Source organism: Panthera tigris, chromosome C1, assembly GCF_018350195.1.
Source record: "Panthera tigris isolate Pti1 chromosome C1, P.tigris_Pti1_mat1.1, whole genome shotgun sequence".
Classification (NCBI taxonomy): Eukaryota; Metazoa; Chordata; class Mammalia; order Carnivora; family Felidae; genus Panthera; species Panthera tigris.
In genome coordinates this window covers 30,774,550-30,802,516 of record NC_056667.1, presented here as the reverse complement: position 1 = coordinate 30,802,516, position 27,967 = coordinate 30,774,550, and the positions used below count along the sequence as shown (strand labels likewise).

The window sequence follows — 27,967 nt, the reverse complement described above, 5'->3', positions numbered from 1 at the left end:
GTGACTCTTGATCTAGGGGTTGTGAGTTTTGAGCCCCATGTTGGGGGTGGAGTTTACTTCAAAAAAAGTATTAATCTCTATACAGCAAATACCACCAATAAATACTAAGCAAGTTTGGTATTAATTTTATTCTATTTTCTGTATAACTTTAAGTACATAAAGGTTTATTTCCACAGGCCTCAGGAAATGGGTAGAAGTCACAGGACAATCTCTCTTCCCACCAAAAAAAGTTGCATATTTTGGTAAGTGTCCTAGAGAGAAAAACTGTAATTTACATTAGCAATGCTGTGCAAGATTCTTACACAAGACCTAAAACCAGGCTGCAGTGGAGATTTTAGTCCTTTGTTCAGGTGCCTGGACAGAAACCAAAAGCAGTTGGGCATGACAGGGCAAAGGAGGCAGTGAAGACGGAGGGCAGGCACCTAGCATGGAAGAAGGAAGGAATTCCAGATTCCTTGGAATGGTGTAGTTTCCTTGTTTGTTTTGTCTTGTTTTGTTTTTAAGTCGTCTCTGTAGGAAGGTGCTGGGCAGGGATCCCAGTGAAAGAAAGGGTCCAAGACTCCTTTAGCTGGCCTGGGTGCAGGGCTCTACCCAGCAGCCAATACAGGACAACCTACTCTCTCAGGTTCAGGCAGACCCAGGATGGAATGCAGAATAAAAGGAATGCCTACAGGAATCAATTTTGCTCGGAATGCTAGATGGCCAGGCTTCAGCCTTTGGTCCAGTGCAACCCCTGCCTCGCCTGTCAACAGTGAAAAGTTAGTTTGGTTAGAAGAACCAGCTAGAATCACACCAGCCTCTGCTACCTTCGTGGGCATTGTTAGAAAAAGATGAACTTGTGTGAACATTCTGATCTGTTGCTTCCTGGGGACCGCTTTATTCTTCCCAAATGACTGTTTGTTGGTCAAATAACCCCCAAAGGCTGAAAGCTAAAACACAGCAGTCCTGGTGTGCAGTTCCTTAAGAATGGACTGGTGGTGTGGTTGAGCTGACAGGGAAAAGCCGCACCTTCCTGCAGAAGATCAACTGACCTGCTCTCCCACCCAAATCTCAGCCTGAGGTATATTTCAGTGAAGGCAGGTAGCTGTGCTTCTCAGAGCAGAGAAGCGGTTTAAGAGCAGAAAGGTAGAGGAAATCTAGAAAAGAACCGTCTTGATACAGATTTATCCCACGGTGTAAGGGAGAGGGCAAAGAACCCAGTGGCACTTCGCTTATCCAGCAATTTCTGTCACTGTGGTGACCAACTTCTGCCCGTTCCATAGGGTCTTGAACTGCTCAGGGACTGGGAATTCATTCTGGAAACAAACAAACAAACAAAACGGGTTTAAATCCCAAGTCCAAGCTCCAAAAGAAGCTGGGGTTAAATCTTACACTTTTCTCTCAATGCTTGCTTCCACTAAACTATTAGAGCAAGAAGGCGGTCCTGAGAGTGAAACTGAACTGCCAGTCAACAGGCTGGCTCTGTAACCAGCAGCACCACATCTCCCACTACCTGCCACCCTGCCACCGCCGTCCCGGAGGAGCGGTGTAGGAATGAGAACAAAGGCTCCAAAGCCAGCCAGACAGAGGTTTAAGTTTGTTTCCTACTGTTCCAGAATCAGCAATCTTAGTTACACCCGTGAGGCACAGTGAGCAGGTACAGGACTTCGCGGCGCCAGTCCAATAGGGGGCGATGACTCCGTCCCATTCCTTTTTGCTACCTGAGCATCTGCTCAACCTGGAGCTCTACTTCATGTGACTACCTCCTACTTATGGCTGCTCGAGGTGTGTATTGCTAGGTTGGACCCACTCAGTACCGAATGACCAAGAACCAGCCTCCAGCGCAAGTGATCTTCAGTCCCCCGTTCTGAGATCATATTACCAAAGAGATCAAGGAACTTACAAAGTCACCGCCTTCTGTAGGAATGAGGACATTCATCTCAGAAGATTTGGCACTGACTATCTCGCAGTCCAGGGAATTCTTGCTCAGGTAAACATGGCAGCCATCTGTTTTGTTGATGGAAATGGTTGGCACTTTACCCATTACCTGCAGAGAAAACCCAAAGTGCTGAGTCCCAGTAGCTGTGGAGAACAACAGGAAGTTTCAGGAAGAAGCTTTCACTGTTTCACGTGATTCAGCAACTACATGAAAGGCTCGCAAGTGCACAGCAGACACCGGATACTAGAGGTGGGTTGGGATGGGTGCTGGAAAAGGCCTCGCTGTAAAAGCCAACTCCTCTCCTGCCACCAAAGCAGCTCAGCTTACAGACTCAGTAGAATCAGATTCCCACCACAGCAACATCTGTGGGTCAGCCATGTCTTTCAATTAATTCCTCAGGGGCCAAAGGAAGGAGCCAAGATATCAAGTTACCTGAACTTTGACATCTCTACTATTGATTATCTCCACAATGCCCACCACGTCATCGAACACCAGACCGAGTTTCTTACAGTTATCTAGGAGAAGAAAGGGAGCAGGTCAACAGTACAACTTTAAATTTAACAACCTTTAGGAACAGGGTAGATATGGTTCCAGCTCTCTCAGGCTCTAGGACGGGGCCTAGGACTGACAAAAACTCACCTACTGTAATGGAGTTAATTTTGCCCTTGATTTGCAATGTTGTATTGACACACTTGTATATGTAAGCCACCTGTTTCAGCTCTGTGTCATCGATTACCAGGTTGGAAACATTCTCCTGATTTTCCTGTTAAAGAGAGACCGCTTTTAGGAATGTCATCACTAATACACACTACCCCCCAAAACAGGCTATCCCAAACTTCTGTTCTTGTAATCTAACCCAAGACCCTGCACTCATTTGGCTGTGCTCCATATACATTTACGTATGTGTGTGTGTGTGTGTGTGTGTGTGTGTGTGTGTGTGTATATTTTTTTTTTTTTTTTTTTAACATTTACTTTTGAGAGACAGAGAAAAACAGCAAGGAAGAGACAGAAAAAGAGAGACAGGAAAAAAAAACAGGGAAGAGGCGGAGAGAGAAGGAGACACAGAATCTGAAGCAGGATCCAGGCTCTGAGCTGTCAGCACAGAGCCCAACGTGGGGTTCAAACTCACAGCCTGCAAGATCGTGACCTGAGGGAAAGTCGGACCTTAACAGCAAACCAGTCCTGGCATTTTTAACTCACCACTCTCCACTTCTTGCCCTCCAGTTCAAGTACAGGTGGCTCCTTCTTTGTGGTTGGTTTGGGGGACGGGCTGACTCCTGGTTTAGGTGCAGAGAATGGTTTCGGGCCACTTCGTACTGGACCACTCTGAGCCTTCAGGGCAGGGTTCTTGTGAGTCTTCATGTCATCAGATACATGTTTCAGGGCTGTAAGAACAACAGCTGCCTTGTGCCCATCCTTTGTACCACGGCTTTGGGCTGAGGCAGGAACCAACTTCTGTTCTCAGAATTAACTGCCTTAACAAAAACTTAACAAAAAGTCAAAAGCCAGGGCTCTGAGATGTTCTCTTAAACAAAGGTTTTGGAGAAGCACTTTTAGAATTTCCCTTCTACCCCAAGGTACGATTATACAGTTGCATTAAAAAATAAAATAAAATACAGACTTATGTGCATATGGGAGGAAAGGATATATGAATGCACAGAAAAAGATCTAGAAAGACATACACCAAATATATATTCACAAAATATGTACAGTTTTTAAAGCAAAAGAAGAAAAAATATGTGATAGTAAAGCAAATTTGGTAAAAGGAAAGAAACCTCACCCACAGCTAACCTACCGCACCTCCTACTCAGTGTTTGCATTTGAAATCTCCTTCCACCAGTTTTCCTATTGATAAACGTTTTTTATTTGGTTATAACCATGTACACTGTTAACAAGTTTGGTTTAACGAGTTAACACTTAAAAAAACTTTCTCATGTTAACCTACAGTTATTTTTAAATGTTTGTTTATTTATTGGGGGGGAGGGGCAGACAGAAAGGGAGAGAGAATCCCAGGCAGGCTCTGCGCTTTCAGCACAGAGCCCAACACAGGACTCAGTCCCAAGAACCATGAGATCATGACCTGAGCCAAAATCAAGAGTTGGACACGTAACCAACTGAGTCACTCAGGCGCCCCTAAACCTAGTTTCTAAAAAAAAGAAAAAAAAAATTTTTTTTTTTAAGGAGCAGATTCCACAATCACTTTCCCACTGTAGGCGGATAAATGTCTTCCTCTTAAATATGGCCCAATTTATTTAACGAATACTGACTGGCCCTTTCAGCTCCACCACTCCCTGTGGCTGTAGTATAAGTACTAGATTTTTTCTTAAACACTGCATGGTTCCCTGTAAAGAAAGGCATTAATTAATGGCTGCTTAGTATTCCATTAAGAGCATATACCACAGTTAACCATTTCTCTTACTGTTGGATATTTAGGTTGTTATACCATTTTTAGCTACTGCAAATAATATATAGTAGTTGGTCTTTGTTTTAGATATTTTTACGGGTAGATTCCTAGAAGAGGGCTGTATAATTTAGACTTCCACCTTCTATATATAAGGGTGTCAACTTTCTCTATCCTGACATTGGTAATTATATTTATTTTTTTTAAATGTTTATTTTTGAGAGAGAGAAAGTGTAAGAGCTGGGGAGGGGCAGAGAGAGAGGGAGACAGAGGATCCGAAGCAGGCTCCGCACTGTCAAACACAGAGCCCAATGCGGGGCTCAAACTCATGAACTGTGATATCATGACCTGAGTCAAAGTTGGATGCTTAACCAACCGAGCCACCCAGGCACCCCCCAATATTGGTAATTCTTATGCAAATTTCCATGACTAATATATGCCCCCCTCTCCACCCCCAGGATGACTTCCCAAAGAAAGCATGTGGTAACACAGAAAAGGCTCTAGGGTGAACTGCCAGTACCATGCCTCGGCACACTAGGGTACTCTATATATGCCACTTAATATTAAGTCATCTGCTTATGGGGCAGAAGGCTTCCCCCAACTATAATCACCCACTTTCAATTTCCATTTAAGCCAGCTTTATGTCCCTTTGGGCAACTTGAAGGATAGTGACACCCAAATGAATTCTCCCATACACAAACCAGGGCTCTGTTTTTGCAGACCGTCAGGTCTCTAGTTGATTAGATCAAGCCCAAACAACTTATTGTACCAACTCTTCTTGCCAAAATATTCACTTACCATGTGTGATGCTCTCCCCCTGATTAATCTGCGCAAACAGTGCTGAGCGGGAAGCAGACTCATCTGAGCCAGAACTGGTGGGGACTGGTGGGGGAGGTGGGCCTGGTGGGGGAGGAGGAGGACCCGATCCAGCAGAAGGTCCAGATGGCAATCCACTCAGTTCTTTTGCCACAGGCCCCTGGAACAATAAGGGCAGGTAACACAGCCATGATCTCTTCCCTTCTGTACCATTCCCAGTAGGGTCCTACACATGTTCTAGGACATGGGGTACCCACTGTAGCCCTTGACGCTAGGATTCATGCTCCCTATCCACACCCAAAGGGGTTTTATTCCCTCTTACCCTTTCCCAAAGATCCAATTCAGCTCCATTTTTCAACTTTCACATCATTCCTTTGGCCTCTACCCGATTCCAGCTCTAACCCACAGTTTTGCAAATCAACTTCGTGTGTCACCAGGACCTCAGCCTCAACAAGTCCAAGGCTGATGTCATCATCTCCTGCCTGCTCCTCTACCTGTACAATCACCCCCTTGTTTCTATTTCAGTAAAAGACATTGCCATCCAAGCTTGACTCTTCAATCTTCTTGAGTCTAACGCCCTCAAGCTCATCAAACCTATTACCTTTTATAGCTTCTGCAAATTCTTCTGTACCAGCTCTAGCACCATCAGCACCTCCATGGTCGGAGCAGGAGCCCTTACCCCTAACCTATATACTGAGACTCTCTCAAGGACAAGTCTGATCGTTATTACTCTCTTGCTCAAAAGTCACAATCAACCTTCCTTTCCAGCCTTTTATCCTAAAAATTGGACTCTCTCCCTCAACTGAAGCCAGAGATGACCAATCTGTACATTTACTCTACACGTACTCTGTTTAAGCTATGCTGTTTGCCAGTATTCCCATTTCTCCCACTTCTCACTGTTCTCTATTTGCAATGTCCCAGATCAGAGAACACCTGTTGAAAGTACAGTCTCTTCCAGTGAGACTCACACTCCCTCTTACTCTGTCGTCTATATCTTTATCACAGTATTTTACTTGTTGACTTGTATTTAGGGGTTTTCTGTCTCTGTTTTTAAGCGTCTGGAGGGTTGCGATAATGTAACTCGTTCTTCTGGCTCCCCTCCAGCCCAATCACTATCTCTGACCCATGTGTACTGAAACTGAATAGAATTGGATATTCTTCTCTGACCCTTGCTTTCTTCACACTTTTGTTTTTTCTCCCCTTTTCTTTCTACTCTCCACTGTAAAGACTAGCATTCCTTCTTGGACCTTGGTAGCACCAAAGTCTAAGAAACTTGTGGACCCCTGTCCTGGAGGGATAGAAGGAGGGAAGAAAGGCTCACTAACCGTTTTGCTCCAGGCCAGTCCAGTGGTATGGAACTCCTTAATGTAAGCCTGTAGCTCTGTCCATATACTCAAGTAAGCTTTGACCCAGTCCACGTGCTTCTTATCACTAGGAGAATTAAAGAGAAACTCACCACAGTCAGGGCACATTACCATAGTGATTCCAGAACCCCTCCTATCTGTGAACTCATATCCTCCCACCTGTGGTGTGGTTTTGCTCAATGGCAGCTTTTCTATCACAACTGAGCTTTACTTTTCTTTTTTTTTAACCTATGCTATTACCCTAATTAGACTAAAGTCCATTAGGATAGGAACTCCAGATTATATCTCTTTCTATCTCTTATAGCAGTATTCTTCAAACTTTTTTAAGTATAACAAAACCATATTTTTCAAAGTATACCTTAGGGAGAACCTAATATACAAAACTAATAAAAGCAGGCATTCTGCGCATGAAGCTATATGATAGAAGGTCCCTTGCACATCACTGTGGAACTCTAGGACTTCAAGAAACTCAACTGCCTTATACCATAGTGCCTTATGTCAAAGTATGCCCCTCCCACCAAAAACTTAAAACTTCCCTGGAGGAAACAATCAGCATTAGATTATAGAAAGAGCACTGAATTATGGTTCTTCTTATATATTAGAAGACTTTATGCCTATTTATCACAAGACCTAATTTGCTCAACTGTGAAGTGTGGAGTTTAAAGGCAGGTTAAGTCAAAACACTGCGATGCTTAACTCCAGGTTGCTGGAAGGAGGGATCAAGGAAGTGCCTGGTGTTCTGAGACCTATTTCACACACACGAAGCTATTCCTTCACAGTAGTTACTCAACAAATGTTGGTTGACTGATGACTGACAGAAGAAAGGAAGGGTTTGGGTAATTATGCAGCTGAGTGATAGCTGCCTGCAGTCACTCCAGCTCAAAACCAGCAATGGAGAAGTCAGTTAGGACTGGTGAACATACGTGGTTAGACATACAGAGACTCCCCTCCTCTTACATGATACACGTGCTTCACCAGACAGCTGCCTTCTCACTTTGCCCGACTACGTGAATAGTCAGGGTGATTTCCGAGTAAATCTTACCGAACCTTTTGTCCCTAAGCCAATTAGAAATTCTCAACAAAGGAACAAAATCTACCTTGTCTAAACAGGCAAATTAAAGGGCATTTGTCCATTTTATCTCCAGCAAAACTTCCTAAACCTGGAAGGGTAAGGATGAGAAGACTAAAAGGGGCTCTACAAACCCTTTGGAGAAAAAGCAGAAGTGAAAGGAGAAACACTTCCTGCTTGCAGATGCAGCCTCTATAAGCCAGTATCTATAAAACTTCTGAGAAAGCAGCCCTGGGATGGAGAACCAACACAACAGCCTTAACCCCCAAATGTTACTCCGGCAAGTAATCAGCTGACGTGTCCTGTACCCCTTAAGAAAAGGCTGGACTTACACATCTTTGTATTCCTTGAGGACTCGGTTTGTATAAAACATGGCAGCGTCATTCATTTCTTTCACATAGGGACCAGGCTTGGGAGCCTAGAGAAACAGCAGCGGTCAGTGACTCAGAGCCTCTCCAGCCATGTCCCCTTACCTCTTTCATTCCATCCCTTCCCTCCCAAGGAAGCTGCGCTGCTCACCACAGCCACCCAACCCAGGGCCTGGATACTTTCGCTGACAGCTGACAGGTGGTTGAACAACTTGCTGCCTCGGTTCTTCTCCCGGAAGGTTACCACTTCTTGGATCTGCTCGGAGATGGGTGCCAACAAATCCGAAAGTTTATTCTAGGAAGAGATGCAGGGGAAGATTCGGGTTAGTCTTTCCACAAAAGCTTTAGGCGTTTGTCAACTTGGACCTTGCAGGCAAGAATTCATGGGCTGTATAATGAACACCCAAATAAACTTTGTACTCATCCTGCACAGATTCATATGGCTACAACACTGCTCCTCACCTCACCCTCCTCAGGCTAGATCTGGTGGCTCTTCATGATCAGGACCCTTACCTCATCTATACCACAAAATTCTACCATTTCAGCCACTGGTCTCTTTTCTGCCCCACTAGTAGGAGATACTATCTCATTTCTGAGCCTTTACTCACGATGGTCTCTTCTTTTTCTTCTCATCCAAATATTCCTTATACTTCATGAGGAACAGCCCTTCAACTCCAGCCACACTGGCCTCCTACAGCATTAATTGTCAGCATAACCAATTCTGGCACCTTATCATGCACCAACACAAACTATTAGTGGATCCACGTGAGTATTGTTTTTCAAAATTTCTCATTAACTTTTCAAATACCAGGGCTTTGTCTCAGCCTTCTTTTATAATCTTTATAACCCTCACACATTGCTAGCTATATAGCAGCTGCTGAGCAGAGATCTGATGAAACAAATGCAAATAGAGGGCTTGGCATTTGAGCTGGCAGCTTAGCAAAATGGATGAATCTTGTGTTTCCATGTTTTACCCTTTCTCCAAAGCTCAGTTTCCTGAACATTGCAATTCTCAGATCACAGCATGAAAACAGTCTAACACAGGAGTCCGCAAACTTTCTCTACAGAGCCACACAGTGACTATTTCAGTCTTTGCAGGACATATGGTCTCTGCTACAGTTTCTCAACTCTGCCATTATAGTGCATAAAGCAGCAACAGACAATACTTGAAAGAATGGACATGGCTGTGTTCCAAAAATCTTTCACTTACAAACTAGATGGCAGGCTAGATTTGGCCCGCAGGCTGTAGTTTATCAATCCCTAGTCTAGAACAAGGGAAATATAATTGTATCTCAGCTGCCTGATTTGTTGTGGAAAGTGCGGGTTTGGAGAAAAGGTTTCGAAAAAATGCCTTAACCATTCAAGACAGATTAAGAATTAAAGTCTAATATATTTAACATTATCTTAAACTATTTTTATATTATTTAGGCATGCTGAGGGTCCAGGGGTTTTAAACACAAGAGTCGCAGGAAGACCTGCTTCGTTACTTCTCTGCCATGAAAAGCCAAATGCCTAAAGAAGAAATAGGGACACCTGGGTGGCTCGGTCAGTTAAGCATCTGACTCTTGGTTTTGGCTCGGGTCATGATCTCATGGTTCGTGAGACTGAGCCCCACGTCAGGCTCTGCACTGACAGTTTGGAGCCTGCTTGGGATTCTCTCTCTCTCTCTGCACCCATGCCCCCTGGAGCGCGTGCACGCTCACTCACTCACTCTTTCTCTCTCAAAAATATATAAACATTTAAAAAACAAAGAGATAGAACAAAACTGAAATCTTTGGTTGTGAGAAAAATCTATTTCCTCTAATCGATTCTCACACCTTGGTAGCATAAAATTTTGAGGTAGGAGTACACTTCAAGGGAGATCTCCACCACGGAAAGATGAGGGAAGAAGCAGTACTTTAGGAGTTTTAGGGTCTCCACAGCAGCATTACTAAAGCCCAGTCACAGTGAAGCAAGAGAACTACTCTCTGACCCAAGGCCTTACGGGACAATATGATGAATTTGGCCTCGGCCAAGAGGTTAAAAAAGGCTGTCTATTGAGAGAAGCAGCGAAGTCCAGGAGTAACTACAGTCCCAAGTAAAAAGGATGGGGGAAAAAAACCCAGTAGAGTCCAATAAATACTGAATGGCACATTCTCATATGGCACTTTAAGTCTGACTACTTCTGGGACTTGGTGTGAACGCACACGAGGCTGAGGGTCTTTTTAGCATGTCGCCGTACTTGGCAGAAACCTCTCAACCCATCCTGAGCATCAAGCCACAAGGAAACCAAGTAGCAGTGAACTTACGCCTGCTGGCTGCTGACACTGAGAGGCTGTAACCAAGAGAGCTCGCTCCAACTTCAGGCCCGTGTGAACCATCTCCGCCTGCCGGAAAGGAGAAGAATCAGTTATTCTCGCCACATTACAACTGGAGAGGGTCCTGATAAGAAGAACCCGAAACCTCCACTTCCATGTGGTCTGGTAGCAACCCGGGAACTTCCTGTTGCTTTCCTCAGGTACTCCACTTCCAGGGAGTGGCAGAAGGATTACAGGTACCGCCGTTCCCGTGGCAACTAATCAGGGATACACATCCGGGAAATGAAGGCAATTAGGGTCAGCTTTAGATGAAATCAAGTTAGCAGCTGTACACGCAGTGCGATATGAAGGGCACTGAAAAATCCCTCTTGTCTCGCATCACCAAAAAGGCTCTTTTCTCAAAAACTAGAGGTGGAAGTCAAGGCAAAGGCCAAACTGATGCCCAAATTCCCAAGGTATTTACTCCTTTAGGTTATAGCTGTTTCTCAAAGGTTGGGTCATGACCCATTCACAGATTAAAAAAAAAAAAAAAAAAAAAAAGAGTGCCACGCAAGTAGGTAAGACTGCTTTGTGAAGCTTCTGACTCAGTCACAAATACATTTTTTCTTCCTGACCGTCATGGTCAAAGGAGTTTAAGAAACATAAGTCTACAGGCACTATCTAAATAGAAAATTTCAAATAAGGTAACCTGTTTTTTCTAGATTTGCATTTTTAGAACGTGTACGTGATACATGTTTTTAAATCTTTTAAGTGTGACAAACTGCATAAAGTAAAAAATGCAAGCCCCCACTCTTGTATCTAAGTCCCAGTCCCACTCACTAGAGCTAACACCACTGCCAACAGATGGCACAGGAGAGGCTCAAAATAGACCTTCCAAAGATCAAGCAACCAGTCTTGCTGAAGGGTCAGGAAGATCCTAAACATGGTTATTGCTTATAGAGGACCATTCAGGACTAGGAGAAAGATTCTGGGTCCCAAAGAAAGATACAGAATATATATGTGAGTGTGGGGGTGGTGACGATGTAGGTGGCAGCATATGAAGGGAGGTGGGTGGAGAGGCACCTGTCACTGCCTACTTCACATTCCTGCTGTGAGCTAAGTGTGAAAATAACTCACATTAGCATAACTAATAACTATCGAGCATAGTTTTATAAACGCTAAGTCATGACTATGACTCCTTTGCATAAGCCACCCTAGGCTTGGTTATATAACATGTTGGGATCAGAATGGTAGAATGTTCTCACTATAGAGATGAACCAAGCCATAGTTTATGCACCAAGCAAGTTACCTGCATAAAAGAAGCCCACACAGTAAATGTGATCAAAGCAGAGGGCCTGGAAAAATCTGAGGAACTGTTCCAGTGCCTGGAGTGAGCTCCTCAGTGAAGGTAAAAGGGAAGGAGCCAAGGGACTCTTAAACCAAGAAGGAGTTGGATTTGAAGACCACCACCAGTCCTTAAAAGAGGGGGAAAAGGGGCAATACATCCTTACATGTTTCTGCACATCTCCCCCAATCTCTTTACTGATCTTCAGGTACTCTGCCACAGGACCGGTAAGCAGTGAGTCAAATGCTTGCACATATGGAGCTGCTCCTGCTAGACAGAGACACACACCACAAAGGATCAGTCATGCACCAGAAAGATGATTTTTAAAAAGCACTTCCACATGAAAGTGGAGAAGCAAGGTAATACAGTAGACAGAATACTGGAACACGAGTCCGGAAACCTGGGTTCTAGTTCCAGTACCACCACTAACTGCCTGTGTGACCCTAAGTTCCTTTTCCTCCCCGAGCTTGACTTTATCTATAAAATTAAAATGAAAAACAAAAACAAAAACAAAAAAACCCCAATCTCCCTTTTAGCTCTAACATTCTATGATTCATTTGGTGTATATACAAAATGGCTAATTTGCCAATCATTTGGACCGAGAGAGTTTTAATATCACTTGTCACTCGACTTACACTAGAGTCATTTTGCTAAAGAAAGAACAGGAAATATCACACAAGCAGGAAGTTCTTATGTTAAAATAACCACAGGCCTCCCTGCACAAGTCACTTCCTCTCTTATCTGTTCACAGGCGATGAACTTAGCAGATTAAGCATTTTGGGAAGTTAGCTCCAAAGGAGAGAATACCCTACGACAGAAAAATTTCAGGCCAAGACAGAGTCTTCATTCAAAGTATTCTGCTGTGCTGCACATTGCTTACCTTTTGGAGCACTGTCTCCATAGCCACAGTGCATGTCAGAGGCATGGGATACTGCCTCCAGGCGGCCCACTGCCCTCTCCAATCTTTCTACCAGATTTTGCATGTCAGCCATAATGTACGACCTGCTAAAGGAGATCACATGTCACTTGTGTTAATAGTACATAGCACCTGAGGAGAAAAGACAGAATACTCACGGGGTGAAGAAGATGCCAATTCGGAAGAACAGAATCATTTAATAATAAAACCAGATGAAAAACAGATGAACATATTTGCAAAATCATCAAGACCTCATTAAGCAAGAGAGCTACCCAGGAAAAGGTGTTCACTGAAAGCAAATGTTTCCCCCTTCAAATACTTACTGAATATTTACTATGACAACACCAAGTATTTATGCCAGAATTTAGAATTTACACAGTATGGTCAATATATTATCTCAGTTTGTGCCTCCCAACAACTACTCAGGAATGGGAGGTTAATCACCACACTCTTTAGAGATAGGAAACGTAATTACAGTGAAGTTAAACAACTTACCTACTGTCACATAGCTAGTTAATAGGAAAGCCAGCACTTTAGTTCCAGTCATCTGGCTTTAAATTCAGTGTTTTTTTCCTGCAACATCCTGCTGCCCACATATGGAATGCCAAAAACCAAGATGAATAGGGTATTTATTCTGCCCTCAATAACTCAGTCTGACAGTAGTTATTCGACGTGTACCCTAACAACTACAAATAGAAAAAAATATGTGAAGATAACACAAGAACGTTGCAGAAAATAACAGAATTTTAGGAAGGGGAAGAGCGCATCAGCTGAAAGAATCAAGAGAGGATAGCATGGAGAAGCTGCCACTTGAGCCAAGCTTCACAAAAGAGGATGGGTATGATCCAGATTTGCAGTAGGGAAAAATAGACACATCCAGAAGAGCTTTTTACAGATCTTTCACAAGTACTAATTTATCTGAAATTAGTCTCATTCAATGTCTAAATCCTAAAGAAAGTAAGCTCTACCACAGAAAGGTACTTCTCCGGCTTGTTGCCTATTATCCTCTACCATCCAGACCACTACCTGGCAGGTAGAAGGTGTTCAATAAATATTTATGAAGTTAATGAACCTGAAATATAGCATCCCCAAACTCCAGAGGGACAAATATTCTGAAAGTTCATAATCATTAAATGTTTTCAACACACATCCACATGAAATGGTTGACACCGTAAGTGATATAAAAATCAGTCAGTGACGCTTCAGTCAAAGCCTTGACTTGCAGATTCCACTTCCAAACATTAATTAATTCAGGTAACTGAAGCTGAATGAACCCAACACCCTTGAAATTGCCTAAAATGACCACAGCAATTACAATTTCCCCAAAGATGTCATGTCAGACTATCTCAATCTAACATACCGCCCTCCCTGTGGACAAGATAAGCAGCTGACAAGACAAAGTAAGGAAGACAACACAATCCCTGTCCATTTTTCCCAGTGTGTTGGCTCTGGTCTCTCTGGGCCCAACCAGAGAATGTTGTTTAAAAAAGAATCAAAGAAAAAAATGTGAAGGTAAACCAAACAAACCTTTTCATTCCCTGGCCTGGAGAAGCAGCAGAAGCCTCCAAGTCTCTGTTCTACTCACAAGTGGAGCAGACTAGAAGCAATCATGTTATGCACCGCCACCTGAGTTCTCAAATTACTGACTGTCCAGGGACAGATTCACATATAATCTGCCACCCTCTATAAATGCCAGAGGAAAAGGCAAGGAATGCAATAAACTCCCAAGCTATCTTCCATTAATAGATACCACCCATTCTGGGGGCACCTGGCTGGCTCGGTCAGTGCAGTATGCAACTCTTGATCTCGGGGTTATGAGTTTGAGCCCCATGTTGGGTGTAGAGATTACTTAAAAATAAAATGTTAAAAAAAATAGATACAACCACATAACATTGTACACTTATCTCTACTACACATTTGATATACTGGTTATATTCCTTCATATATCATGGATGCTCCAGGTTGAGGCCAGTGTTAACATGGAAAACATAGTACAAGTGTCTCTAATGGCTGCCAGGGTTGGTGAACACCTAACCATCTTAACAGCTTAGTAATACAGCTTCATGAGATTTCAGTTCCTTTTTTCCCACATTTCGCTTGTATTTGTAAGCTTTCATTGCTGTCTAACTTAAACAGAATGTAAAAGGATAATACGGCTATCATTTATAGGTAATCTCATTCTACCATGAACCAAACATAGAACAGTACTTAGTTTTTTGTTTTGGGTAGAGGTGGGGTGAAATATGAGATGTTACGGGAAAGAATATCCAGAATTGAAGGGACCAAAAGACACACTGCGTCTCATTCTCCACCCCAACACACATATTCGTATTTTTCAGGTGGTCATGTCCACTCCCAAGCCTTCAACTACCATTATCACAGTACCATCCAGCCTCCTTCCAGAGTGGCATGATCACAACCACGGTAGAGACTAACAACTCCCAGAGCAGCATATCCAGCTCAAGCCATTCTTCTGGAATTTATAATGTGAAATCCAGCTTCCACCTAGACACCCCTCCTGGCTATTCCGAAGGGATCTCAAACTGAAATGTCTCAAAAACAACTCATGGTCTTCCCACACCTCACCCCCCGCTGTCTCAGCAATCCAGCACTACTACCAATCACCTGATTGACCAAGTTAGTAACCCGGGAACTATTAGGCCGTATAGTATAGTGGTTACAAGCATGGTCTTTTGAGAAGACAGATAATTGAGGGTTTGAATAACACTACTCATTGGCTCTATGACTAATGAGTGTTAGCAAACTTTGAGTCTCAGCTTCCTTATTTATATAATGGAGACAACAGTACAAAATCCAAAGGGCTAAAGTGAGAATAAAGGGGAAATACATTTGACCCTTGAACACAGGTTTGATCTGCGCAGATCCACTTACACAGGAATTTTGTACAATACTGTAAATGTATTTTCTCCTCCTTATGATTTTTTTAAAAAATGTTTGTTTATTTTTTAGAGAGAGAGAGAGAGAGAAAGTGTATGCTTGCAGAGTGGAGAGAGAGAATCCCAAGCAGGCTCCTCACTGATGTGGGGCTCAGTCCCACAACCATGAGATCATGACCTGAGCCGAAATCAAGCTGGACTGACTGAGCCACCCAGGCACCCCTCCTTATGATTTTCTTAGTAACATTTCTTCTCTAACTTATTGTAAGAAGACAGTATTATGGTATACATAACATACAAAATATGTGTTAATAAACTATTTTATAGTATGGTTTTTGGTCAGTAGTACACTATTAGTGGTTAAACTGGCGGGGGTGGGGATGGGGGGAGGAGTCAAAAGTTACACACAGATTTTTAAAAGAGGTTAGAGTGGGAGAGAGCCAAAGCATTAGAGACTGTTAAAAACTGAGAACAAACTGAGGGTTGATGGGGGGTGGGAGGGAGGGCAGGGTGGGTGATGGGTATTGAGGAGGGCACCTTTTGGGATGAGCACTGGGTGTTGTATGGAAACCAATTTGACAGTAAATTTCATATATTAAAAAATAAAAAAAAATAAAAAAAAATAAAAAAAAAAAGTTACACACAGATTTTTGACTGCACTGGTGAAGGTTGGCACCCCTGACCCCTGTGTTGTTCAAGGGTCAACTATACATGTAGCAGTACTGGACCCAGTCCTGAAAAATAGCAAGAATTCCATAAGAGTTAACTAAATTATCTTCTTCCTTTCTCCCCCAAGTCTAGTCAGTTATCAAAATCCACAGGCTCTATCTTGTTTATCTCATGAATAGATGCCCTTGCCTTCATTCTGATTGTCAGAAATCAGGTCTTCATGACTTTTCCTAGATTACTGCAATAACCTCCTTGCTAGTATCCCCTAATTACAGAAATACACCCTGTTTATCCATTCTCCACATTACCATCATAATCCTTCCCAAATGCAAATGCAATTAAGATAGCCTTATATTTAATATCATTCAGTACTCCCCAGGACATTCAGAGTAAAGTCCAAATAAGGATTTCCATATCTGGTCCAGCTTTATCTCCCACCACTCTTCTCTAGTTTTATCTCTTACCACACACCCTTCTAAACACAGTATAGTCACCCAGGACTACTTTCATTTTCCAGAAAGAATCATGCTTTCTCTCATTTCTGAGGCTTCATGCGATCCACTCTGATTGGTTGTTGTTCCATCTCATAAATCCTACTTGCCTATTAAGATTCAGCTCAAGTGCTACCTTCTCGAGGAAGCCTGTCCAGTTTGGTATGCTTTTCCTTCTTAATCTGTCCCCTCTCTAGAATTCCTACTGCCTTTTAAGACTCAGCTAAGGTACCACCTCTCCAAGAAACATTTCCAATTTGGTCATAACACTGTTCACTTACCTCTACCACACATTTAATATACAGGTTTAAAATCATTTATTTAATAGTTAATAGGCAACCAGCCACCCTAGGGAGGGACCATGTCTTGTGTTTGTAATTCCAGTACTATAAATGTAGTAAGCACTATAAATACAGTAGGTTATTACAGGTTCTTTAACCTTTCTCCCCTCAAAACAAGTCTGGCTATCTCCTCTCTCTCTCTGACAAATCTGGGGAGATTTGTTTTACCTTTCTTTTTTTTCCTCTTTGCCTATCTGCAGGATCTTACAAATACTCCCATCTTTCAAATAAATGCTACCTTCTTAGGCACATACCACACTGATATTGAGATCTTCAAACCAAGTATCATAAGAAAATAACCTTATTAGATTATATAACAGTAATTAAAATAGTCCCCTATAGTTGTAAGTGCTTTACATCCTCAATCTGATGCTTGTAAGACTTAAAATAATTCTCTAGGGTCTGGTATGAAGATACTGATCCCCATCTTTAGAATGAAGAAACTCAGTTAAAAAGCTTTCCAGATATGAAACAACCAGTGGGTAGAGGCAGATAACCTAGGCCATGAACACAAATTTTCTGAATCCTAGTCTGAGGCTCTTCCCACCACTCCACATGGCTTTTAAGAAATTAAGTGACTATGCAATTCATCACAGCATCCAGCCCCGACTGCTTGCTGAGCACATTACTGTGGGTTCAAGGGCTCTTCACCGTGTCTTCAGTTAACATTATTAGCAGCTTTTAATTTCTCTGCTTTCAATTTTCTCTGTGGAGACCAATATTTTTTCATAGGCTAGATGACACATATTTGGAAGGCAAATGTTTAAAATAAGGCTTTTCCGTAAGAATTTAGAGTTGCCAAAGTAGAAAACCATAGCCCTGCCTGATCTTGTTCTTTGCCATTTCTTTTTTTTTTTAATTTTTTAATACATTTATTTATTTTTGATAGAAACAGAGCACAAGTGGGGGAGGGGCAGAGAGAGAAGGAGACACAGAATCCAAACAGGCTCCAGGCTCCGAGCTGTCAGCATAGAGCCTGATGCGGGGCTCGAACTCACAAACCGGGAGATTGTGACCTGAGCCGAAGTCGGTCGCTTAACCGACTGAGCCACCCAGGTGTCCCTGTTTGCCACTTCTGATTGACAATAGCCAATAACTAAAAGTAAGCCTCCATAAATGAATGTACAGAATCCCAACTATTTAGGCATTCATCATAAAAGCTTCAGAAAGGGAAACAGTCCTAATTTTATAAGTCTAAGAAAAAACTAGGATTCAGGAGACCAAGCTTTGAGTCCCAGCTCTGCCATGTATTAACTGTATAACTAAAGGACTGTCATTTAATGAGTCCTTACCTAGCACACAGAGATGTAAGGATCAAAGGAGAGGAACAGTCACTTTGGGAACCTTAAAATACAGTTTAAATGTAAAATGTTATCACTACATGCGTTGTGCTAGAATTCAGGCTTTAGATGGGAATCTGTCCATTCCCCTCCCCCAACCAGCCCCACCAATTCGCAGTACCTACAACAACTGGGCACACAGAAGATGCTTATAAAATGAAAGTGCTTAGTACTGTACTTGGCACTGTACTTAGCAGCTACTGAAGACATAGAAGGCAAATGGCATCTGCCCTCAAGAAGATTTCTTTTTTTAATTAAAAAAAAAAATTTTTTTTTAACGTTTATTTATTTTTGAGACAGAGAGAGACAGAGCATGAACAGGGGAGGGGCAGAGAGAGAGGGAGACACAGAATCTGAAACAGGCTCCAGGCTCTGAGCAGTCAGCACAGAGCCTGATGCGGGGCTCAAACTCACGGACAAGATCGTGACCTGAGCCGAAGTCAGATGCTTAACTGACCAAGCCACCCAGGCGCCCCAAGAAGATTTCATTCTTATTGGGAAGGCCAACACAAATGAAAATGCCAATGGGATAAATACTGGTGACACGTTTTTTAAAGTTCTTTTAGAGATTGTCTAACTCCATTTAGATTAGGAAAAGTTCCAGTATCAGCCTATATACTGGAGCTTTTTCTTTGTAAAATGTTGTATGGTTCTGAATGACACTGTATAAATTACTATATGTTCTGAGAGTTGAGAAGAAATCAGTGAGGACTGGAGATAGTCTGGGGTTTTTTTTCTTTGTTTGTTTTTACATTTTTATTTAATTTTGAGAGACAGAACACAAGTGGGGGAGGGGCAGAGAGAGAATGAGACACAGAATCCAAAGCAGGCTCCAGGCTCTGAGCTGTCAGCACAGAGCCCGATGCGGGGCTCGAACTCACCAACTGTGAGATCATGACCTGAGCCAAAGTCGGATGCTTAACAAATTGAGCCACCCAGGCGCCTTGAGATAGTCTGGTTTCAGGAGAAAGGGGGGCATCCTGATAGAAAAAGTAAAAGGAAAAAGGGAAGACATTCTAGAGCAATCAGACGCAAAGAGGAGAGGATAAGGGGGCTAGGCACATAAAGTATGATATGTGGGTTAATCTGCATAGAGCATCAAGCATCATGAAAAATAAGGCTGGATAAGCAAGGCAGGTTAGGTAATGAAGGGCACTGAAAGCCAGGCAGCATCTGAATCTGATGTTGTGATAAGTGTGAAGCCATTTAAGGATTTTGAGTGAAGGAGCAATATGATGAAAGCAACATTTTTACAAGTACTGTTTGATAAACAATGCAATTTGGAAAAATGGGACAATATTAAGGTCTAGGTTAGGTTGAACTAGGAAGCTAATAGGGTCTAAGGTTGAAAGCTGCTATTCATCCAGCTGTAAAATGAGAGGGCTGCTGAAAAAAATATTTTTTATATTTCCAAAGAAAAAAAATCTACACCATCTACTCTCCAGCCAGATATGGAAATGAAAGGAAAAGAATCAGTTAACCCACCAATAATCAGTTTTAGGTAACTACGTAACCAGCACCTGAATTAAGTGGTAAAATAGTTTTCCTGTTCCAAGGGAATCTAATCTAGCAGGAGAAACAAAGCTACCTTCCACTGAATCCTTCACTGCCAGGATTAGGAGGGATTCTAGAAATCATCTTGTAAAAACACCATCTGATGCCAGAACAATCCTTTCAACATTCTCAGCAATTAGCCAGGTAACCTCTGTTCAAGCACCTTCAGTGTGGGGAAACCGAGACTTCTAGAGGCAGCCCATTCCCTTCAGACAGCTCAAAGTACTAAAAGTTCTTCCTTATATGGAGGCAAAATCTGCTTCCCTGCAACTTCCACCCACTGATCTTAGTTCTGCCCTTGGAGGTCATACAAAACAAGTGTGCATTAAACACAGAACAAGTACTAACTGTGTGGTAGTGACTATTGAGTACTGTAGCACTCAGAAAGGAAGCAAAGATGACTCGAACTGCAAATCCAGGGGCCTAAGAGAAGGATGACACTATAGGCAGAAACAGGTTTCTGGCATGTACTATTTGGGGCAAGAAGATGAAGTCAGTTTTGGACAAGGAGAGTCTGAAGAGGAGCTGAAGCTTCTAAGTGGGTAAGTATTTAGAAATAAAACTTGGGGAAGGACCAAGGCTGGAGAACAGTGTTTGCAAGTTATCCACAAAGAAATATCACAAAGTATGAGAATGGATAGGCTCTTGGAGGGATATCACACACAGCAAAAAGAAACTATGAGGTGGATTCTCCAGCAATTTCTTTTGTGGTCTAAAACCAAGAAAAAAATCAGAATTGGCTAGTGATTCCTGCCAAAGCTGCTTCAGAGTCTCATCATTCGAACAATTCAAACAACCCAATTCCTCCAGCCTATTCAAGGCAGTTGTTCAGAAGTAAATGGAACCAGGCTACTCCTGCAGTTCTTGTCTCATCTCACCAGACAATTAAGCCAGTGGTATGAATGTCTACTTGAGTACGAAGTTGTCACATTTAAATGTTTTCTACTTTGTCTGGTAGTTGTTCCTCTAAGTCATACCCTCAAGTAAAACTGAAAAGCAGCTATGCAAGTCAGCCTGCATACTATGGCAGCCCAAGTGATCTGCTTCAAAATGCTTCTTTTGGCCTTGACTTTGTATTTCTGTCCCTGAGATGTTATCCTAATAAAATAATCCGAATGTGGGGAAAGTGATAGGCAGATATTCACTGCAACGTTAACTTAGACCTCTAATTACAAGGAATGCACCGCGGAAAAAGACTTGAATAGAACACAAAATTTACAGTATTTGTCACATTGGAGTGATGGGGTTTTAGACAATTTCCTCATTTTCCAACCTTCTTTAACATAGTTAATTTCTTTATTAAAAAACAAAACAAAAACAAGTTCCATTATCTCTCCTAAGGTACCACTAAGCTGTAAGACATTAGTTAGTTCTACTCCTAACAATATAGAATTAGAGCCTTGTTCTCATCACTAGGCTCTACTACATCAAAGTAAAACCTAGACATACTAACAGGAGACACAAGTTGGCTGTGTGTTTTTTAATTTTTTTTTTTAATGTTTATTTATTTTTGGGAGAGACAGAGAGTGCGAGCAGGAGAGGGGCAGAGAGAGAGGGAGACACAGAACCCGAAACAGGCTCCAGAGTCTGAGCTGTCAGCACAGAGCTCAAACTCATGGACCGTGAGATCATGACCTGAGCTTTGAAGTTGGATGCTTAACCTACTGAGCCACCCAGGTGCCCCTATGGTTGTTTTTTTTTTTTTAATGTTTATTTTTGAGAGACACACACACACACACACACACACACACACACACACACACACACAGAGTGCGAGTGGGGGAGGAGCAGAGAGAAGAGGGAAACACAGAATCCGAAGCAGGCTCCAGGCTCAGAGTTGTCAGCACAGAGTCTGACATGGGACTCGAACTCATGAACCGTTGAGATCATGACCTGAGCTGAAGTCAGACGCTTAACCAAATGAGTCACCCAGGCACTGTGCAAGTTGGCTGTTTTAACCAGAAACCAAAGAACAGATACCACTTTGCCCCAGTAAAGATACCATCTAAATCTAACCCAAATCAGAAGCCACTGTTCTTCCTTAAGCATTTGGTTTCAGAGGCAACCAATGACATTTTACTGCCTGAGTCACTGCCATCTGAGGTTTAGATTAAAAGAGAAAGATCTATCTTCTAGTGAGGGAAAGAATCCAATCCAATATCAACACTTGTCTCCTGTGCCCTATCTGAAATTCCAGGAGTGAGTAAAGCTAGTTAGAATGTACAAGCTGAAGTCAGACTTAGAACTAGCTGCTTCAACAGTCAGGGCAAAGAAACAACTTTGTGTGGCCATGGGTTTCCCCTCTCTCTTATACCCAAGGAATATTACGAAGATCAACTATGTAAGAGCATTCAGCAGGCAACTTTTACATTGTATAAGGAAAAAGCACATTGGCTGATTTCAGCTGGCTAGTTGAATAAAGATAGATCTAAGGACGCCATTTGTCCCTAGCCAGGATTCAGCTACAAATAGAGATATGAAAAGATCTGTGACTGTAAGTCTATAATTAAACTTAAGTATAGGAATTTTAATGACCTCTGCAGAAAAACAAAACAAAACACAAAAAAAGCAAGCTCACTCCTTCCATGAAACATTTCAACTCTATTTTCTAGTCAAATGGAAAAGTTTAACACAGGTCTCATAATACAAGGCAAACGAAGCTTTATTTATAAATAAGGGATATTTTTAGAGCTTTGATTCTTTTTATTAAGTTTACATGACAGTATGCCAAAAAGAAACAGTTTCATGGTGAAATGTTATAGTCGCATTAAAGATGATTCAACTATAACAACTTAAACAATCAAAATAAACACTGAGCACCAACATCATAAACTATAACAATTTAAAATAATGGCAATTTAAAATAAATTTAAAATGGCAATTTAAGATAAACGGTAATCTAGGGGCACCTGGGTGGCTCATTCGGTTAAGCATCCAACTTCCCCTCATGCCATGATCTCCTAGTTCGTGAGTTCGAGCCTTGAGTTGGGTTCTGTGCTGACAGCTCAGAGCCTGGAACTTGCTTGCGATTCTGTGCCTCCCCCTCTCTCTGCTCCTCCCTCACTCACGCTCTACCTCTGTCTCTCAAAAATAAATACACGTTAAATTTTTTTTTAATTAAATACAATAAAAATAAAAAATAAATTAAAATTTAAATTAAATTAAAAAAAATAATAAACTAAACTAAGCTGTCTAAATGCAGGAACACTGGGGCACCTAGGTGGTTCAGTCAGTTAAGCATCAGGCTCTTGATTTTGGCTCAGGTCATGATCTCATGGTTTGTGAGTTCCAGCCCCATGTTGGGCTCTGCACTGACAGCATGGAGTCTGCCTGGGGTTCTCTCTCTCCCTCTCTCTCTCTCTCTGCCCCTCCCTTGTGCACACGTGGCATGCTCTCTTTCTCTCTCTCAAAAAAAAGTAAAAGAAAATAGAAGAAAAGAGAAGGAAAGAAAAGAAAAGAAGGCAACATGAATAAAACAGGAATGTATATATCCTCAATGTAAGAGATATATAAATCTGCTTACTTGCACTGTCAACTAACCCAAAGCTTCCTTCTGGGTGAGTGCCTAATCAGAGGCATTTCTCTATCAAGATCACACCCTCTGAGGAAAAAAACAAAAATGAAAGTCCTTCAAGGACCCCAGAAATTCCTTTAAACAAACAATGATTCTTGCTGCCTCAATGAAAAATGATTCATTCACTACAGGATATCCAGTGCTTATGATGTGTATATACTGTGCTAAGCATGGTCATGAAGCCTGCCCTACAAAGTCTAATTGGAGAGATAACACTGCACAAACATAGTTATGATACTTTCTAATGCAGTGGTTCTCAATCAAGGGCAATTTCATCCTCCGGGAGACACTAGGCAATGTCAGGAGACATCTTTGGTAGGCACAATGAAGCCAAGTGCTACTGGCATCTGATGGGTGGAGGCCAGGGATACTGCTAAAATCCTACAATGTACAGGCAGGCAGGCCAACCCCACAATGAAGAACCATCCAGCCTAAAATGTCAATTGGGCCAACGTTGAGAAACCCTGTTCTAATGTAATAAGGAGCAAAAGGGAAGCACAAGAGATATAAATAAAATGCCACGGGTTCAGGACTTTCTAAATCAGAATGTCAACCTGTACTATCCAATGAAAGCTAATTAAGGGTCTAATGTGGAGAATTTTGTAAACTGGACAAGGGAATTTAGATTTAATTCTTTGGGAATATGAAGCCAGGGAAGATGAAAATGGTTCTTTTTAAAAGATTAGACTGGTTGTAGGAGAGAAGGTGAAGTATGAAAGCCACGTTAATAGAAAGTAAAAAAAAAAAAAAGAAAATGATGACAATTCAAAGGAATAATCACTAGGAGTGGGCAAGATGTGGCTTGAGGATCGTCAGATTTCAACTTCAGATTAAATTTCAAACCAGACAGGGGCACCTGGGTGGCTCAGTGGGTTATTCGTCCCACTTCAGTTCAGGTTATGATATCACGGTTTGTGGGTTCGAGCCCCGTGTCAGGCTCTGTGCTGACAGCTCTGAGCCTGGAGCCTGCTTTGGATTCTGTGTCTCCTCTCTCTCTGCCCCTCTCCCATTTGCGCTCTCTCTCAAAAATAAATAAACATTAAAAAAAATTTTTTTAATTTCAAACTAGAGAGTTCAACTTCCAATGACACTTTGTATTTGCTCGTTTAAGTAAAATGCGTCTTTAAAAAAAAAAAGTCTATTTTTGAGAGAGAGAGACAGAGAGACAGAGAGTGAGTGCGGGCGAGTCAGGGAGGGGCAGAGAGAGAGAGAGGCTGACAGAGGGTCTACAAAGGGCCTTGCGCTGACAACAGCGAGACTGATTCGGGGATTCCGGGCTCAAACTCCCAAACTGTGAGATCATGACCTGAGCCAAAGTGAGACGCTCAACCGACTGAGCCACCCCGGCACCTGTAAAATGCATCAAGTGCTTCACAGAAAACCGAAAGGAGGAAGTCACTTTTACAAGGCTTAGTTCCTGGTTACAAAAATAATCGCAGCTAAACCTACGTATGTATAACCAAAAAAAGGGGGTGAGAAAAAAGATCGCCCTTCAGATTGGAAACAAACCATTTTGCAAACTAAACAGCTAACCTCCTCAGAGCAAAAATACACGCACTGAAACTTAACATTACCACCAGTCTGGGCTCGCATGACAGGCTGTACCTGACAAAATGCTTTCACTGCTACCATTTTATTTAAGCTCCTCTCAGACATAAATTACGTCCACCTGACTGACAAAGTATTTCTAGTGAAGCAAAAGGTAGGCAATTCCTACAGAAAAAAAATGTCTTCCCTCCTACAGACATTTCTTTATGCTGGACCAGTGCAACTCAAACAGTAAGCAAATTGCCAACTGCTGAATAAAACCCAAACGCGTTCAAACGAGGCATCAAAAGCCCTTCACAACTTGGCAGCCATCTATCTACCTTTCTTCCTGGTCTTACTTCCACCACAAACTCCAGGCGAACTCCGATACTCCAGGTGCTTCACTGAATATATGCCTCTGCACCTTTGCTCTTGTTTCCTCTAATTGGGATACCTTATTCCGACATCTGTCTGGATGTGCTGCAAACACCTCCAACTAAATACGTCCAAAATTCATTTTCTTTCCACGCCACCTCCCCAACTTACCCCCCTCCTCTCACATTACCTACCTTGGTGAATGGTACCACCCAGTTCCCTAAGCCAGAAACCAGGCACTCATCCTAGACGACTTCTATTTCTTCATTTCCTTTTTTAAAAAATGTGTATTTATTTTTGAGAAAGAGAGAGAGAGAGAGAGAGAGAAAGCGTGAGCTGGGGAGGGGCAGAGAGATAGACACACACACACAGAATCCCAAGCAGGCTCCAGGCTCTGAGCTGTCAGCACAGAGACGAACGAGGGCTTGAACTCACAGACTGCGAGATCATGACCTGAGCCAAAGTTAGATGCCCCACCGACTGAGCCACCCAGGCACCCCTCTTCATTTCCATAAATAATCAGCCTCCAATTCTATGGTTTCTATCTTTTAAATACTGTTCAAGGGGCACCAGGTGGCTCAGTGGGTTGAGTGTCCCAATTCGGCTCAGTTTGCGATCTCCTGGTTGGCTGGTGAGTTCCAGGCTCACCGCTGTCAGCCTATCAGTGCAGAGTCTGCTTCAGATCCCCTATCCCCCTTCCTCTGCCCCTCCCCTACTTGCGCTCTCCCCCCTCCCCCATATTAAAAAACAATACATACATACATACTGCTCAAATCCGATCCCTCCTCTCCTTCCCACGGTCACTGTCTCAGTTCAGGCCAAGACTATGGCAACAGCTTCCCAACACTGGTCTACTTTGCCATCATGTCCCTTCTGCCTTGACAAACTAAACTTCCTAAAACATAAATCTGACCACATCATTTTCCTAAGATCCACGTTACGCAGCACAATTTACAAGGTCCTTTATATCTGACCCACCACTTCCCACTTCCTCCGTTTCTCCAAGCATTACTAGAATTTCAGTCACTGCATTAGCCATGGTCTTTCACATGTCCAGATCTCCACGTCCTTGCACTTGTACTCTTTGCCTGGAAATCCTTTTTCCAGACTGACCACACAGCTAAGTCAGTTTTGCAAGACTTATCCTCCCATTTCCTCCTCAAAGCTCGGAAGTCTGGCTCAGGTATTCCTCTCTCTATTCTCCCATAGCCCTGTACTCACACAGTGCATTGTGACAGTGCGTATGGCAAGCCATCCCTGATTTACTTGTCTGCCCCCCTGCACTCCAGGGTAACAGCTGTATTCCTGGCCACCAGGCCAAGTGCCTCATTTAGTATGTACCTCATACATATTAAGGGCTCAATGAATGAGTGGTGAATGATGAATATGCTGGGCTGTCCTGTTTTTCAGCTGAACAGGGATCCCTACAAAGAGCTTCAACTGACACGGTTCTGATACGAACCTCTGCCTGAAAAGGTGCTCGTCCTCTCACCAAGCTTCATGCTGTTTATCCTTCAAAATTCATCTTAAATTCTGCTCTGCAGAAGGGATTTTCCTGAGCCCTAAGTTATATATTTCCAACACTGTTCTTTCCTAACACTCATCACATTTATAATTACTTCTTAAACGTCCCGGCAAAGGTCTGGCTTTTTTTTTTTTTTCTTCCAAAACTGCATTCCCTAGATATGGCAGAGTGCTTGACAGAATAAACACAATTTGTTAGACTGAATTTAATCCTGTGAGATATGCAGAGATCTCCGCTTAAAAGATAAGAAAAATAAGGCTCAAGGAAGTTAATGCATCTACAGCTACAGAAACTTAGCAGAGCGGACAGACCAAACCTGAGCCATCTGATTTCAGGTCCAGAAGTATGCAACACCTTCAATAAAGTTAAACAAGCCTTTCAGAATAGGAGCAACGGATCTGGAGGAAGGAGAGGCTATCTGATTGCAAACACAAAGACCTGCCCCACTCTCTTGTGAAAAACTACCCAGGTATTCCAAACAGGTTGCATTTAAAAAAAAAAAAAAAATTCCACGCAGCGGGCGGTCTTTAACCTGCAGCTGCCCGCCGCGACTCGACACCGACCGGAAGACCACTCAGAGGTAAAGAAAGAGGTTCCTGGGAAACAGTCGTGGGAAGGACCTGGGGCTGTTAATCTAAATAACTGAGGTCTTGAGTCCAATTGTTTCCCTCACTCGCTATACGGTCGTAGACCAGCCTCTCCTCCCCGGGGATCAATTTACCCATCTGTGCAATGGGGACGAGATGGGGCATAGAGAAGAGTCTAAGGTGTCGTTGGTTCCTTAGGAATGCCTAAGTCTGGGCACCTTAGGAATCAGGCCCCCGCTGAGGCTGACGACCAGGACTGCAAAATCCAGCGGAGGGGCCTCCCCAGAGGAGCCCGGCTCCGTTGGTCACCCTGGCCCCACCTCAAGAGACCGCGCCCAGGATCCCGGGTCGGCCTGAGGGCCTCCGCTATGGCCCCTTCAGGAACGCTCACCGTACGCGCATAGGTCGGTAAGACCATTAACAACTCCAGAGACCAGTGAGCCGCGGAGTGGACCCCCGTCCCTACCCGGCCGCGTTCCCTCACCTCAGAGTTCCGCCTCACCTCCGGACTGCGATCAGCCGCTCTCCACTTCCGGCAAGAACCGCCCAGCAATCTTCGCGCGACCCACTTCCGGGCCCTTACTGGGCGCGGCACCCCCACCGGAAATGGACGG

At 42.9% G+C, this 27,967-nt stretch overlaps 1 protein-coding gene across 5 annotated transcripts; it reads right to left on the bottom strand.

Annotated features, from left to right (window-relative positions):
* Nucleotides 1–109: 109 nt before the first annotated feature.
* Nucleotides 110–27,967, bottom strand: CAP1 (cyclase associated actin cytoskeleton regulatory protein 1). Of its 5 annotated transcripts, none has more exons than XM_015535395.2 (13): nt 27,838–27,967; nt 12,438–12,562; nt 11,724–11,827; nt 10,225–10,302; nt 8,088–8,231; nt 7,901–7,986; nt 6,461–6,566; nt 5,118–5,295; nt 3,119–3,303; nt 2,558–2,681; nt 2,351–2,433; nt 1,883–2,026; nt 110–1,295 (listed from the first exon to the last, which is right to left on the bottom strand). In XM_015535395.2, the coding sequence occupies exons 2-13, from the start codon at nt 12,547–12,549 to the stop codon at nt 1,212–1,214; spliced, it is 1,428 nt and encodes a 475-aa protein (XP_015390881.1). In that variant the 5' UTR covers nt 12,550–12,562; nt 27,838–27,967; the 3' UTR covers nt 110–1,211. The 5 variants fall into 5 exon arrangements, with proteins under 5 accessions (XP_015390881.1, XP_015390878.1, XP_007077462.1 ...); XM_015535392.2 differs by having other exon boundaries at nt 12,438–12,559; XM_007077400.3 differs by having other exon boundaries at nt 27,856–27,967.